The sequence below is a fragment of the Aythya fuligula genome, chromosome 5 (genome assembly GCF_009819795.1).
Source record: "Aythya fuligula isolate bAytFul2 chromosome 5, bAytFul2.pri, whole genome shotgun sequence".
Lineage (NCBI taxonomy): Eukaryota > Metazoa > Chordata > Aves > Anseriformes > Anatidae > Aythya > Aythya fuligula.
This window is the reverse complement of record NC_045563.1, coordinates 20,861,364-20,873,772: the sequence shown is the minus strand read 5'-3', so window position 1 is coordinate 20,873,772 and position 12,409 is coordinate 20,861,364. Positions and strand designations below refer to the sequence as shown.

The 12,409-nt window shown below is 43.6% G+C and overlaps 2 protein-coding genes across 3 annotated transcripts in view; both read right to left on the bottom strand.

Annotated features, from left to right (window-relative positions):
- CARS1 (cysteinyl-tRNA synthetase 1) overlaps positions 1-616 on the bottom strand; it is a 33,276-nt gene extending 32,660 nt beyond the window's left edge. Inside the window, exon 1 of one of the 2 annotated variants that reach the window (XM_032188256.1) lies at positions 534-616. In XM_032188256.1, the coding sequence (XP_032044147.1) occupies positions 534-558 (25 nt within the window). In that variant the 5' untranslated portion in view covers positions 559-616. The remainder of the gene's footprint in view (positions 1-533) is intronic. The other variant, XM_032188257.1, reaches the window with a different exon arrangement.
- Positions 617-880: 264 nt separating this feature from the next.
- Positions 881-10,930, bottom strand: LOC116489530 (tumor necrosis factor receptor superfamily member 10A-like). Its single transcript, XM_032187957.1, has 10 exons — positions 10,889-10,930; positions 9,691-9,784; positions 8,733-8,864; positions 8,424-8,535; positions 7,756-7,829; positions 6,954-7,049; positions 5,960-5,991; positions 2,878-3,210; positions 2,362-2,410; positions 881-1,545 (listed from the first exon to the last, which is right to left on the bottom strand). The coding sequence occupies exons 1-10, from the start codon at positions 10,916-10,918 to the stop codon at positions 1,250-1,252; spliced, it is 1,248 nt and encodes a 415-aa protein (XP_032043848.1). The 5' UTR covers positions 10,919-10,930; the 3' UTR covers positions 881-1,249.
- Between the last annotated feature and the right edge of the window lie 1,479 nt (positions 10,931-12,409).

The window sequence follows — 12,409 nt, the reverse complement described above, 5'->3', positions numbered from 1 at the left end:
CATTTGCTACAGTAGTGCCAAAAATTACAGGACTACCCCAGCCCTCCTTCCATATGGAAGGCAGCGCAACCCGTCATTAAAACACGGCCACAAAAAAAAAAAAAAAAAAAAAAAAAAAAAAAAAAAAAAAAAAATCTCTGGAAAAAGCCAAAGTTCAGAGCCGAGTTCAGGGGAGAACAGGCAGAGATAAGGAGAACAGTGGGTGAATAGTGCAGGTGCCGGGGAGCCCCAGTGCCGGCCGGCAGCAGGCGCCCCCCGTCTCAGGGAGCCCGCGCTGAGCGGCAGCCCCGCGTCCCCCTCCCCGCCGCCATTTCGCGCCCCGCCGCCCCCCGCCATTTTGCGCCCCAGAGCGACACCGCCCCAGGGCAAACGCCCCCCCCCCCCCCCAGCCCGGCGCGTGACGTCACGGCGCCCACCTGACGCCCTGACAGCGGCCGGCCGTGACATCACCCCGCCGTCAGGGCGCCGTGACAGTCCCGGCGGGCGCTCCCCCGCGCCTCACCGGGCCCCGCCGCCCCGGCCCCGCGCCTTACCCGGCTCAGCCGCGGCCGCTGCCATCCCGCCGCCTCCTCCTCCTTCTCTCGCTGCCGAGCTGATGCAACAGCGTGCCCGGAAGCGGCGCCCCGCCCCGCCCCGCCCGCTCTACGTTACTTCCGACCGCCTCCCCGCCGTCACCGCGGTAACGGCAGCCGCCGCCTCGCGCCGTGCCGTCGCCTCACCTCGCCCGCCGCCATTTTAGCCCCTGAGGCAGCGCCTCAGCGACCACTGCCCCCGAGCCAGCCTCAGTTTTTTGCTTTTAAAGACTTTTTATTTCAGAAACAGAACGCTTCTTCGCATACCGCGTGCTCTCACCACAAACAAAACGCGATTACTTCGTAAACAAAAATGCGGTTCTGTCAAAAACAACAGCAGGCGCTCTGGTCTCGCAGAGCGCCCAGGTCCATACAGCACACGGAGGAAGGGTCCTTCTTCACAGCCTCGTGAAGGAAATGCAAACTGAAGCTTCTTGCTCCCAATTTGCCGTCCAGGGCTTGAGTTTCATACAGTACAACTCAAAAAGCACCTTAGTCAAAGTTGCAAACGGAGCTTGTGTCACGATTAAGCATCGACTTAATCGCTTCTGACTCCCTGGAGGATGGTGAGGGCATCACATCCACACTGCCACTTCTGTGAGCAGTTTTTGTCATCCTTAATTATAGGAAGTTTGTATATATGTATACAGGAGCATTTCTTAAGTTAATTGAAAATGTTAATCTGTAGCTACTATTTTACTTACAATGTTATTACTTGTTAAAGTGTTCATTACATTATCGTAAGCCTTGGTATCTAGATACCTTAACTCATCCAGTAACTTTATAATAGATTGTTTCTCTCCCAGTGTGTTTCTCCAGATGAGAAGCATCTGGTAAGATTGTTCTTCTGTGTCATTAGGCCAGTCATAAATAATTTTATCAATATCATTTTCTTTCAGGTGAGTTCTCATAAGACGCCTCCATTTTTTCACTGGTACTTCTTTTATGAAAGCCCAAAAGCAATCTCTCAGTTCTGGGGAGAGGAAAAAAAAAAAAAAAGAAAACACTTAGTTTAGGTTCTAAAATACAGATTTTTTTTTTCCACAGTTAATATACACATTTTCCAATTACTTTTTAGCAAACACATGTGCAGACCAAACAGTAGCAGCAAGGCTAGGTTTGGGACTTAAGAAGCAGAAGGACAAATAGGTTCCCTATTTATCTTAAGAAGCTAAAGATACCACTCTACATATCTCAGAAGTAGTCTCTTCAGATGAAACACCATTCAGTAAAGGTGGTTTTGGGGACTGCATATTTCTGCTTACTCTTAATAAGGCTACTCAACAGTAGCCCTTAACCACCTCACTCAGCTAACAGTACAGTTTTGCCACAGCAAGACCAGCATTAGCAAAGCCCATCACTTGGCCATTTCAGCACATCAACATATTAGTTACTAGTACGCATGCATGGCTTTGATGCAGTCTTTCATTTAGCAGAGATTTGACAGAAAGACTTCCTGTTCTGACCTACACCTCAGTCATTAAGGCAGTATCCCACTGCTGCACCACAGACTTGTTTAAAACATGCAAACAAATTCTGTACCCTGCTTATTCTTAAAAGCATGACTGCATTACACTGCCAGAAAAGACATATTTTAAAGTAGATCAATCCATCATCACAGTGATTGAAACTTTTCTTAAATGCAGTAATAATCGTGTTACAGTGTATTTTACAATTAACTGAAAGCCTTATATCTTTAAGCAATAGTCGCAAATCACTCTATTGCTTATATAGACTAAAGTCAACAAGAAAAAAAAATCAAAGTACTGACCATTTATAGGATGCTTACCTTTTTGAGAGAGATCTTTAACAGTTATTTGATATTTTTGTTCTCGTACCTGTAATACAAAGTTGGACCATTACTTCTAGCGTGCCAGAACACTTGATTCACTTAAAAGTTATTCCTGAGCTATTTGATAGTTTACTTTCATAATACACATGCCAATAATGGGGCAGGTCAGATTGTACAGTACAGCTGAGAACAGCTGTGCTACTAACTTGTAAGTGAAGCAACAAAACAACGTATTTGGTGCTATTGCTAAAGAATGGCTTCTGGGTCAATACTGAACGGGAAGATGGGAGAGGCACAGCACATTAAATGATGGACTGAAGTCTGCTTTCCCAAGATATCACTCTCTGTGTGTGATATCTTGGGATATCTATAAAGATATCTATCATATCTTTAAGACAAAAGGTTCCTATTTCTTATTATCCCACCATCTATTACTCAGGGAATAGTTAAGAAATCAGCTCAAATTACACATATTAGAGAACATACTATGAGATTTTTTTCCCCCCAACTTACCATAGGATTTGCTGGCATCCTAGCACTCAATCCTTTAGATTGCGCATTCTGGTAAAAAGCAGGATTCGGCCCAGTTTTTGCAGATAATGAAGTGTCCGAAGTGATCTTCTTCCACCAATCTTGTATGGAACACCTCAAACTCTGCAGGATTGTGCCCCTCCCAGAAGGCGCAACACTGTTTTCCTCTGGTGATTGGCATGTTACATTCAAATTAACACTAGCTTGTTCCTGGTCCTCTGGACTCCTAACAGAGTTTTCACCATCTGGGTTATCTGCATTATTTTCAGTTGTCACTTCTGATAAAAATAGGCTTTCAGCACTACCCTCAGATGCCTGTAAAGAAAAAGAAAATTATTTAGGAGATATTTCATAGGTAGGTCTTCAAGAACAGTTTAGGAAACAGAATACTTGAAATCACCAGATGTCAAAGAAGTAATAGAGCTGCTGATTTGTCAAGGTGAAAAACATGTAGAAGCCACAACTTTCAAATGGTTTCAAAGCCTAAACCTTCATCTTGCTGGCTGTTCTGCTCCCACCAGGCTATGTGGTAAGGCTCACAGGCTACCCCCACAACAAACAATTTTTTTCCTCAAGGTTTCCACTGGCATGTATTAGTGCTTGCAACATCTCTGGGTCTGGAAGTACATACTACTGCTAAGGCAGGAAGGAATTAAGTTGCTGTGGTGCACCCAAGCCAAGCTGACCTAGCAGCCTGTTAACAGTGACCTCAAGCCCGTTGTTGTGTGAAGGCTAATGCTCTCAGAGCTTTTGCTGAGCTGATAGAGTGGTATCAGTTCCATGTAAAAGTATGAACTTGTGTTTGTTTGTTGTTTTTTGCTTAATTACTTTTCCTCAAATTCACACAATCAACTTTGTTCAAAGTGAGTATCGGAGTACACTACATAGCTTTAGGGAGGGAAGCATCATTTCCAGTATATCAATACGTTAAATAAGCCTATGCCATGAAGTTCACCTCAGGCTGATGGTGACCCACAAAGAACAGTGCAAGGATGAAGCAAACCAGGATATATCTAGAACATCAGTTTATGTTGAAAGTGGAAAGTTTTAGGCAGCTTTTTTTTAATTATTATTTATTTTAGAAGTAGAAAGTAAGGGCAAGTATTTACTGTTTCTGCAGCGTGACTTGAATTTAAGGTGCAGTTCCTGCATAAGCCCATGTGATTTCTGTTTGCACAAGGTCAATGACCCATATGTGACATCACCATGTCACCAGCATGGGTAGGCAGGGATATGACACTACCCCACTCAGCACACAGTTGTACACCATTCTCCTTGAATTCACTTTGAGGGTGCAAACTGGTTAAACAAGCTGCTTCGATTTGTACAGGACAGTTCTTAAATAGGTAACCTAGTGACTGAAGGTTTACAGCATGGCTAATGTAACTGATCAACTTTGGAAGGAAATAACATAGGAGCAATATATATATTTTACAGCAGTGTGGAAATAACATAGGAGCAATATATATATTTTACAGCAGTGTAAGTTCACTGGTACTTCTTTGGAAGGACAGTATGCTGGTGCCAAAGTAACTGGTCTCAGGAACATATCAGAATGCAACTCTCCAAATAAACTGTTACAGTAGCACAAGTACACAGGTATTACAACTTAAGTTCATGATAGTAGTATTTTGTGATAGTATTATTATTTCAGAGCTAAATGTCACCGTGCACCATTTGTGATTATATTTTTCTACTACAGTTTATTCAAAATGTAGCGTCCACCTATTCCTATGCTACACAACTCTGACCAGGTTTTCTGTCATGTTCCTTCATCAGCTTCTATGAATATATGAAACACTGTGAATCTGGCCAGGATGTGGGAAAAGAGACAACCCAACAAAACCCAATGGGCGATTCAGATATTTGAGCCACTTATGGACCTTAAAAAGAGAGAAAAGTTTAAGGTAAAGTTTTTAACTGGTTTTTCAGCACCATTCCTTCGGTTTTCAAATATGTGAGTTAAAATACATTTAATTGCTTGAACTATTTTACTGGTAAATTAGACGAGCTCATGCACAGAGTACTACTTGCTTTGGGTGAGGAACAAGGAAAGTAGCAGGGGAAGGATGTGCTACATGTGTTATGAGAAGACTTTGGGTCCTTAAAGATCTCTTATCTTCAAAAGATATTTTAGAACTTGATGGTATGCATGATTAACTACACCAGTCAGAAGATCAAGCTCATTTCTGCCTTGCTGAGCAGTTAAGACTATAAATTCTAAATAGAAAAGCTAAATACAGGAGTACTTAACTAGTCTAGCTTCCTCTTGCTAAATACAAGACTAGCAATAATAGTTCAGTTGGAATGGGCCTACAAAGATCATGGAAGTCCAACTGCCTGACAGCTTCAGGGGTGGCCCAAAAAGCTGGAGCATATTAAGGGTGTTGTTGACCATGTGTAACTGTAAGATTCTGAAGTAGTCTTTGACCACAAGAGGCCAGGGTAAACCTAGCTTTAACAGTGAAACATGTGTCAGCCTTAGCATGGTAAACACTTTTCAGGATATACTTCTGAACTAGTGTTCTCTGAGCCCCTTGACTTATGGGACAGCCTGTGATAAAGACATTGGACTACAAGGTCCTGGTCTGTAGCTTGAGATATCAGTTTAAAGGCAGGACACTGTCACTTTGTCTGCTGGATCAAGAGAAGTAATCTTAAGGATTAGTATTGTAGCTTTCCTTGCATTTTGTATGAAGCATCACACAGGAAGTTGATAGCTGTCATTCCCTGGGGATTATAAGCCTGAAGCAGCAGAGAACTAGTTGAATCAAGGCACCACTTGGCCAAAGTTCGCAGTGAAAGCTGGTGCTTCATCTCAATTTTTCCACTTTCAAAACATTTTGGCCACAGGCTCTGTAATGTTTTCAATACAAGTACTAGAGAGGCCAATTCCACTGGATGCGTACAAATAAGTACTGCATGAGGCCCTATGTGAATCAGGGCTTGTTACATCTCAGGAACACACCCTACCAGACATCTACAGCAAGACAATAATTAAAAGCTGTAACAGCTTAGCTGCACAAAGCTTTCAGATAAAACAGTGTATCCATTATATACTTACCAGGCTTTTTTCTACTTTGTCAGGTGAAGTGGCTGAAAAATAAGATTAACATTAGGAGACTTACTAGGAACTGCTGCAAATTAAATTTCATACAAGACTTACACATAGAACTTCTTTACACAAATTGAAAGGTCTGCTACAAGCCATTTAGTTCCTTGAAATGTCCAAATGTCCCCTAGCTTCCACCTACAGTGGAAACACTGTGCCGTCACACAGTGAAACTGTGAAATATAGACATGAAGATACAGTTTGGATTTTAAGCCCCTCTTTCAAAAGAAAGGATTCCCAATTCCTGCACCTCCCCAGCCTATGCTTCTTAGCATTCTCATGGGCTATTGCAATACAAAATGAGGCAGAAAATTTGACTGCAATACATGCAGTAAGTCATGATTTGAACAAAGTTTACCTTTGAAATTCAGAAGTGCTTCCAATATCATCTAACTAAATTGGTTGCAAAAATAGTCTAGTATGCAGTAATGGAAAAAAAGTATTTCTCAGCAGAAGATATCCATCCTCACTAAAAAAAACCACACAACTATGTGCATTCATATAGGGCTAACCAACCTAACATTCACATTAAGAGACTGAAATGATGCAAGGGCAGTGATATATTGAAAAAAAATACTCTACAGCCAAATACAATGAGTGAAAAATTATCTAATTAGTTGATACTTCTTGTCTCACACATCTAAGCTCATGCACAGGGTTTTCCTCACTCTTTGCCAATACAATGCAATTAGGTGTGTGGAGGTTCATTTTAAAGGACCCTATGCTAGTCTTTAAGGCCAGAGTTGTTCAGTTAAAGCTTATTCATTTTATTTACTGAACAAAACTGGTCTCCATCTTACTAGAGTTACTTAACTGAATCACAGGCTAAACAAGTGGGAGCTTATCTATTAAACAGATCCTCTATGAAGTAACACCGAAACAATAGTCTTAGTGCATGCTCTGCCTAGTTCTGGAAAGTTTATGAGTAGTAATCAAGAAAAGTTACCTTTATCACGTCTCAGCTTTTTAAATATAAACACCACCACCACCAAAACAGGAACCACTGAAATAATTGCAAAAATCCAAATAAGAGAAGTGTTCCCTGCAAAGGAAAAGGAATAAAATCAGTGCCTGAAATACTGAAGTAGTCCCCACATGACATCCTGAAGTACAATTCTTCCCTGCCACACTATAGAACAACCTAAACTCCACACTAGTATAAGGACCCAGCTAGCCTGTCCTAGAAAAGGCACTGGGACTACCAACTGACCTGATTCCAAGTACTGGTTTGCATTGCACATTGTTATCCCAGTAGCAGTGCGGGATTCTGTACAGAGCTGCAAAGCAAACTCTACAAGGCTTTCAAGAGAAATATTTAAGTGGAAAACGTATGCGAAGGATAGCAGGTTGATGTGCTATAGTGTTGGTAGGGCCTATTCCTTCCTTCTCTAGTCAGCAGAAGAGGGAAGTCACACTACACACAGCTTCTCAGACACGCTAAACAACAACGAGATGCTTGTGCTGGTCCTAACTTAACAGTGAGGATGTTGCAACTCTGAAAACTCTGGCAATACATATAGCTTTTCACCAAGGTAAGTGCTCTTTTGCTTGAGGTGAAGTTTAAGATGGTTTTGTCTTCCCCAACCCCTTTGAGAACTTCTGTGTTGGTCTGGGAATTACTTAATACAGAATGTCCTAAGTATGGTACAGAAGAAGTTCAAACCACTGTTTTTACAGACTGTTTCTGTGTTATTAGCCAGAATTCACACACCCAACAGACCAAGCCATGTGGTATTTATGTTCCAGACCTTGATCAGGTAAGCCACATCCTAGGTCCATCGTAGCATTGCAATTCTGCATGATTTCCTTCCCTTCTGGACACCTGAAGTGGATGGCAAAACAGTTGTATCAACATTTCTAGAGTGATATACTAAACCTGTTCATGTTCAGGCAGAGCTTAGAGACACGAACATGCATGAACAGATTTGTTAGAAATGCACCTTTTAAATAACCCAATACCTCATAAAATTAAGTAGAAGCAAAACAGCTTATATATGTTAGCCTTTAAGTAGAGCAAAAAAAAAAAAGCAAACAACCAAACACCAACAACACATGCAGTGGATGCATTATTTGTGCATAATGAGTTTTCCTCAACAAGTGGTTCTACCTCCTGAAGTTCTGCAGTGGTTGCTACAATGCTTATTCAATTGTGCATGTGGGGAAATGCTAATCTGAAGACACAACGCATGTAAGCACACAGGCATAAGCAACAAGCACAGTGGAACCAAAGGTCTGTATCATCTGGATCTCAGCCTCATGTATTTTGACATTTAGAATTTAAATACATGAATAATGCTATTTGGCTTTGAGGGAATTATACAGTTGAAGTGATGTGGTAGGTATTAACACACATTGGGCCACAGCTCTTAAGTTCACTAGAATGAAAGGAGTTGCTTATGTTCATTATTGAACTTACGTTTTACTGCATCTTTGACATATTTCACAGCCCTCAGCAGGGCAGAAATATCCTTGTTTGCATTGGCATTCAGTGTCATGCGTGGGAGTACAGGCTCTCAAGGTTATTTGATCTAAAAGTAAGAGTTAAAAAATTAGTATAAAAGTTATAGCTCTATACAACTGTGCTTAAGTTATACCCTGGCCATAAAGGCAACATTTTTCCCCCAACTTTGTTATTCTCAATAACCAGAATTGCAAAAAAAGAGCATCAGGCTTTCTGCATTAAATTCAGGGCACAAGGGTTAAGGTTTCAATGAAACTGTGGTACCATCTCTGCACTGTCTGCACAGCAAGCATTCATCCAAGCCATTTGCATGAGCAGTGTAGTCTTCCCCTTTGGTGCAAGAGACACAGCTTCCTTTTGAGTGTGGAGTAGTGCAGTGCTGAGAAACATAGGTACCTGTGGAAGAGAAGAACCAGCAGCAGCACTCTCAAGGTATTCTGTAGCATACAAGTTACCACAAGATGTTACAAAAATAAAACCATTTTGGTCAAAGTCCAACCCTTCCTTGCAAGGAAGCAGTATGTCACACGGGAACTTGTGTGACGCAGCACACCCAGGAGGCACACCTGAGCTTGCTGCTCAGACAAGGGGCAGTGGCAAAGAAGGCAGCCAGGCAGGCCTGCACTGGGACACACCAGGAAGCACACAGGATTCACTGCAGCAGCTCAGTGTCACTTCTTCAGCCAGCACCACCTCACTGGAAGGGGTGTATGGCAGACATGGAGAGAATTGCTTATACAAAAAAAAAAAAAAAAAAAAAAAAAAAAGAGTAACAAGCAGATCCCTTCTTCATCTGAAGGCTCTTCAAATACAACAGATAGCCTTGTGATACTATCCAAGGCCAGTGCACTTCTTGGCACAAAGAAGACTTCACTGCACACATTGAACAAGGCAGGTAGAACACAGCAAAGCAAAGTTCCACATACCAAACTCTCCCAGAGGAAATCAAAATTCCCCTGGGCTCACTGACCATCATGAGCCACAAAACACAAAAAGCAACCTGACTTTGAACTCTTCATCTCAAAGAGCAGGCAGAGGTTTTCTGAACAGCTGCCAAGATATCGCTCACAGTGTATTACGCAAAATGCTCTCACTTAAAATGGAGTCCAGCACCAAGAAGCCATCACAGCATTAACTGGGCTTACAATTCCACCAGCCAGAGTCTAACAACAACGAACCACCTCAGATGGGGAGCATGGAGACTGTCTGTCTAAAGTCTTACCTGCCGGGCACAAGACACAGCAGAGACCTTTGTGCCAGTATTCTTCCTCTCCACAGTCCTCTGCTTTGTTTCCAGACATTATCAACAGTGTAACCTACAGCAAAGACAGACAGGTGTTTAAGTGATTCAACCTGCCAGGACAGGATAGCAATCTTGGGGAGATGTTCCTGTAAAGACTTGAAAACGTATTCAGGTGTTCATGGGAAGCCACAAAGGAAACCCAAACTAATTTCTGCTAAGTGCGCTGTTCACAGCAGTAATTACAATCACAAAGGATGAGTTAGAGCAGCACCACACGGTTCCAGAGCAGCAGCTGAAACGTTTCAGGAAATTATTGCCCAAGTCCCCCAGCTCCATTTTAACTTCTGTTCTTTTCACTAACTCACTACAAGCAAATTCCAGAGGCTGAGGTTTCTGCCTGGTGCGAGGGATTTGTTCCACTCACCCTCGGCCTATCTTAGAAGAGTCGAAGTCCGCCTTTGAGAAAAAAAAATAAAACGGATACGCCCAAGGAATTTCCACACGTTTCTCACTGGCTCTAATCGTCCTCGGAAGACAAGTGAATGAGTCATCGGCAACAACCTTACCCTAACTACAGGCTCACCAGGAGGAGAAAAAAAAAAAAAAAAAGAGAGAAACTTTTTCTTTCTTTTTGAAAGAAATCCTGTGCGACCATGGTAGCCCGAAGCGCCAAGGAGAGGCGGCCCCGGGCAGTGGTGGCACCCGGGCACAAGGCGTTTGGGCCCGGGGACGGCAGCAGGAAGGCAGCAGCTCCACTTCTGCCCCGTAAGCAGCGGATTTAGAGCTCGCCCGCCCGCAGCTCCGCTCTTCCCACTTTCTCCTCGCGGGACACTCAAAGCCTGCCCGGTAACGGCGGGGTTCACAAAACCACCCTCTTGGTAAGCGGGACGGCGGCGCTCTTCAGACTGGCTGCTGCCCCCAGACCTTCCCCCGACGGAGAGCAGAGCCGCGACCCGGTGAGCGCCCCGGCCCCGTTCGCCTCCCGAGGCTTAGGAGCACTTTGCGAACTACCCCGCACCCTCGGCGAGTACGAAGTAAAAGCGAGTTCCCAAAGTGATTGCTGGAAGCCAAGGCGGAAAGCCGCACGGGGCAGGACGCCCGGCTCCCAGAGAAGGAAGATTCTCCCCTCCCCATACACCCCAAAAAGAAAGAGCTGGGGGCCAGGTCTCGCACTCACCAGCAGCAGCCCTACCGCCCTGCCTCCCATCGCGGCACCCAAGCGCTTCCTCCCTGCGCTGCCGCTGCTCACCCGGAGCAGGAGGTGGTGCCACCGCCCCTTTATCCGCCCCGGGGCGTCCCGCCCCCGCTCTGCCCCGCTGCCTGCCACCCTTTTCCTTTGCCGAAGCGCTGATTTGCAAAGGCAAGACGGGCAGCCAGGTAGCACAGAAGGGAGTGGCCCCACTGCGAGTAAAGTGAGGAAAAGAGGATAGAAGTGAGGATAGAGCGGTAGTACATATTCTGGTGGCGTGCTTCATGCCGACAGCGAGCAAGAGGAAACTTTAGGAAACGGCTCGGCTCCACCCAAGAGCTCACGTCTGGCTTCTAAAGGGCTACTTGCTGACCACAAAAAGGAGGGCAGAAGGGGAATTTTTCAAAAAAAAACCCGCACAAACTGGCTGCATAACCGGGTTTTCTTATTCCTCCAAAGACTTCTAATTTTTTTCAACAGCAGGTATTGCTCTGAGAGAGATAGCAACAGCCATGAGTTTCTTCAAGAAAAGTTTTCATCCTCTGCATGCACATAACATGCACGTAGGAACATTCACCTCCAGATGTTGAAATTGGATTAAAATTAATAGCACAAGGATGCAGAGAATTTTCCTTTTAGGATTATTTTTAATCCCTTGTGGCAGTAAATACTTCTCTTCTGCTGATGCGTAATTAGTTTATATAGGTTAATAGTTTCTTTCATTGAACCGCTCCTCTCTTGGTAACATTTGGTTTATTTGACTGCAGTAACAAATCCTAGTAAAATCCCTGTGGGCACACAGTTTTGTAAAATGGAAAGGATCCAAAGAATTTTAAACATTCACCTAGCGTTATGAATTCTGAGACAATTTAGCTTTATAAGATTTATTTATGGGGTCAATAAAAGGCAAGCAAACAGTGCTGGGTGCACGGGGAGTCTGGGCTCCTCCAACACACACACACATTACATCAGGTGGCTGGTTTTTATGCTCCTAGGCTAATACATATTCATTACTACTTCTAGAAAAGGCAAGGTTGTTATAATTAGTTCCTGGAATCTGAACCGTCCCACTGGCACATGTGTATCAGTCTCCGGTGGTCCCTCTGGGGGTCTCTCATGCTGAAGGCTCGTAGTCTTCCTCCCAGGCTTTTTCCTTGACCTTCTCCTTTGTCCATCTTGGCCGGATGTCAGAGACTTGCATAGTGTCCCATGCAATAGTCACAATAGTTAGCAGTTATTCTGACCCCCCCCAGGGTATCAGAGGCTCAAGGTTTACCCTTCAAGCCCTCTATTGACACAAATTGCTGAAACATTCCTTACAATCCCTCATCTTCTTTTAATAGTCTCAATTCGTGTCTCTTCTTCAACTTTTGCCAGTAACAGCTGGATTTCATCAGTTTAAGCATCATTATTGACACATCACCTTTCTTCTCTACTGAAGTCATCACAAATTGGGTACTATTTATTATTTGGTGTATCAATAATGTAAAGCAAGGTATCATACAAGAA

Bases quoted from the DNA above. Each gene is read 5' to 3' on its own strand.
- LOC116489530 (XM_032187957.1), bottom strand. From the start codon at position 10,918: ATGGGAGGCAGGGCGGTAGGGCTGCTGCTG. The intron at 9,785-10,888 runs GTGAGTGCGAGA...TCTTTGCTGTAG, and splicing joins GGGCGGTAGGGCTGCTGCTG to GTTACACTGTTGATAATGTC. The intron at 1,546-2,361 runs GTAAGCATCCTA...TCCTCTCCCCAG, and splicing joins TAAAGATCTCTCTCAAAAAG to AACTGAGAGATTGCTTTTGG.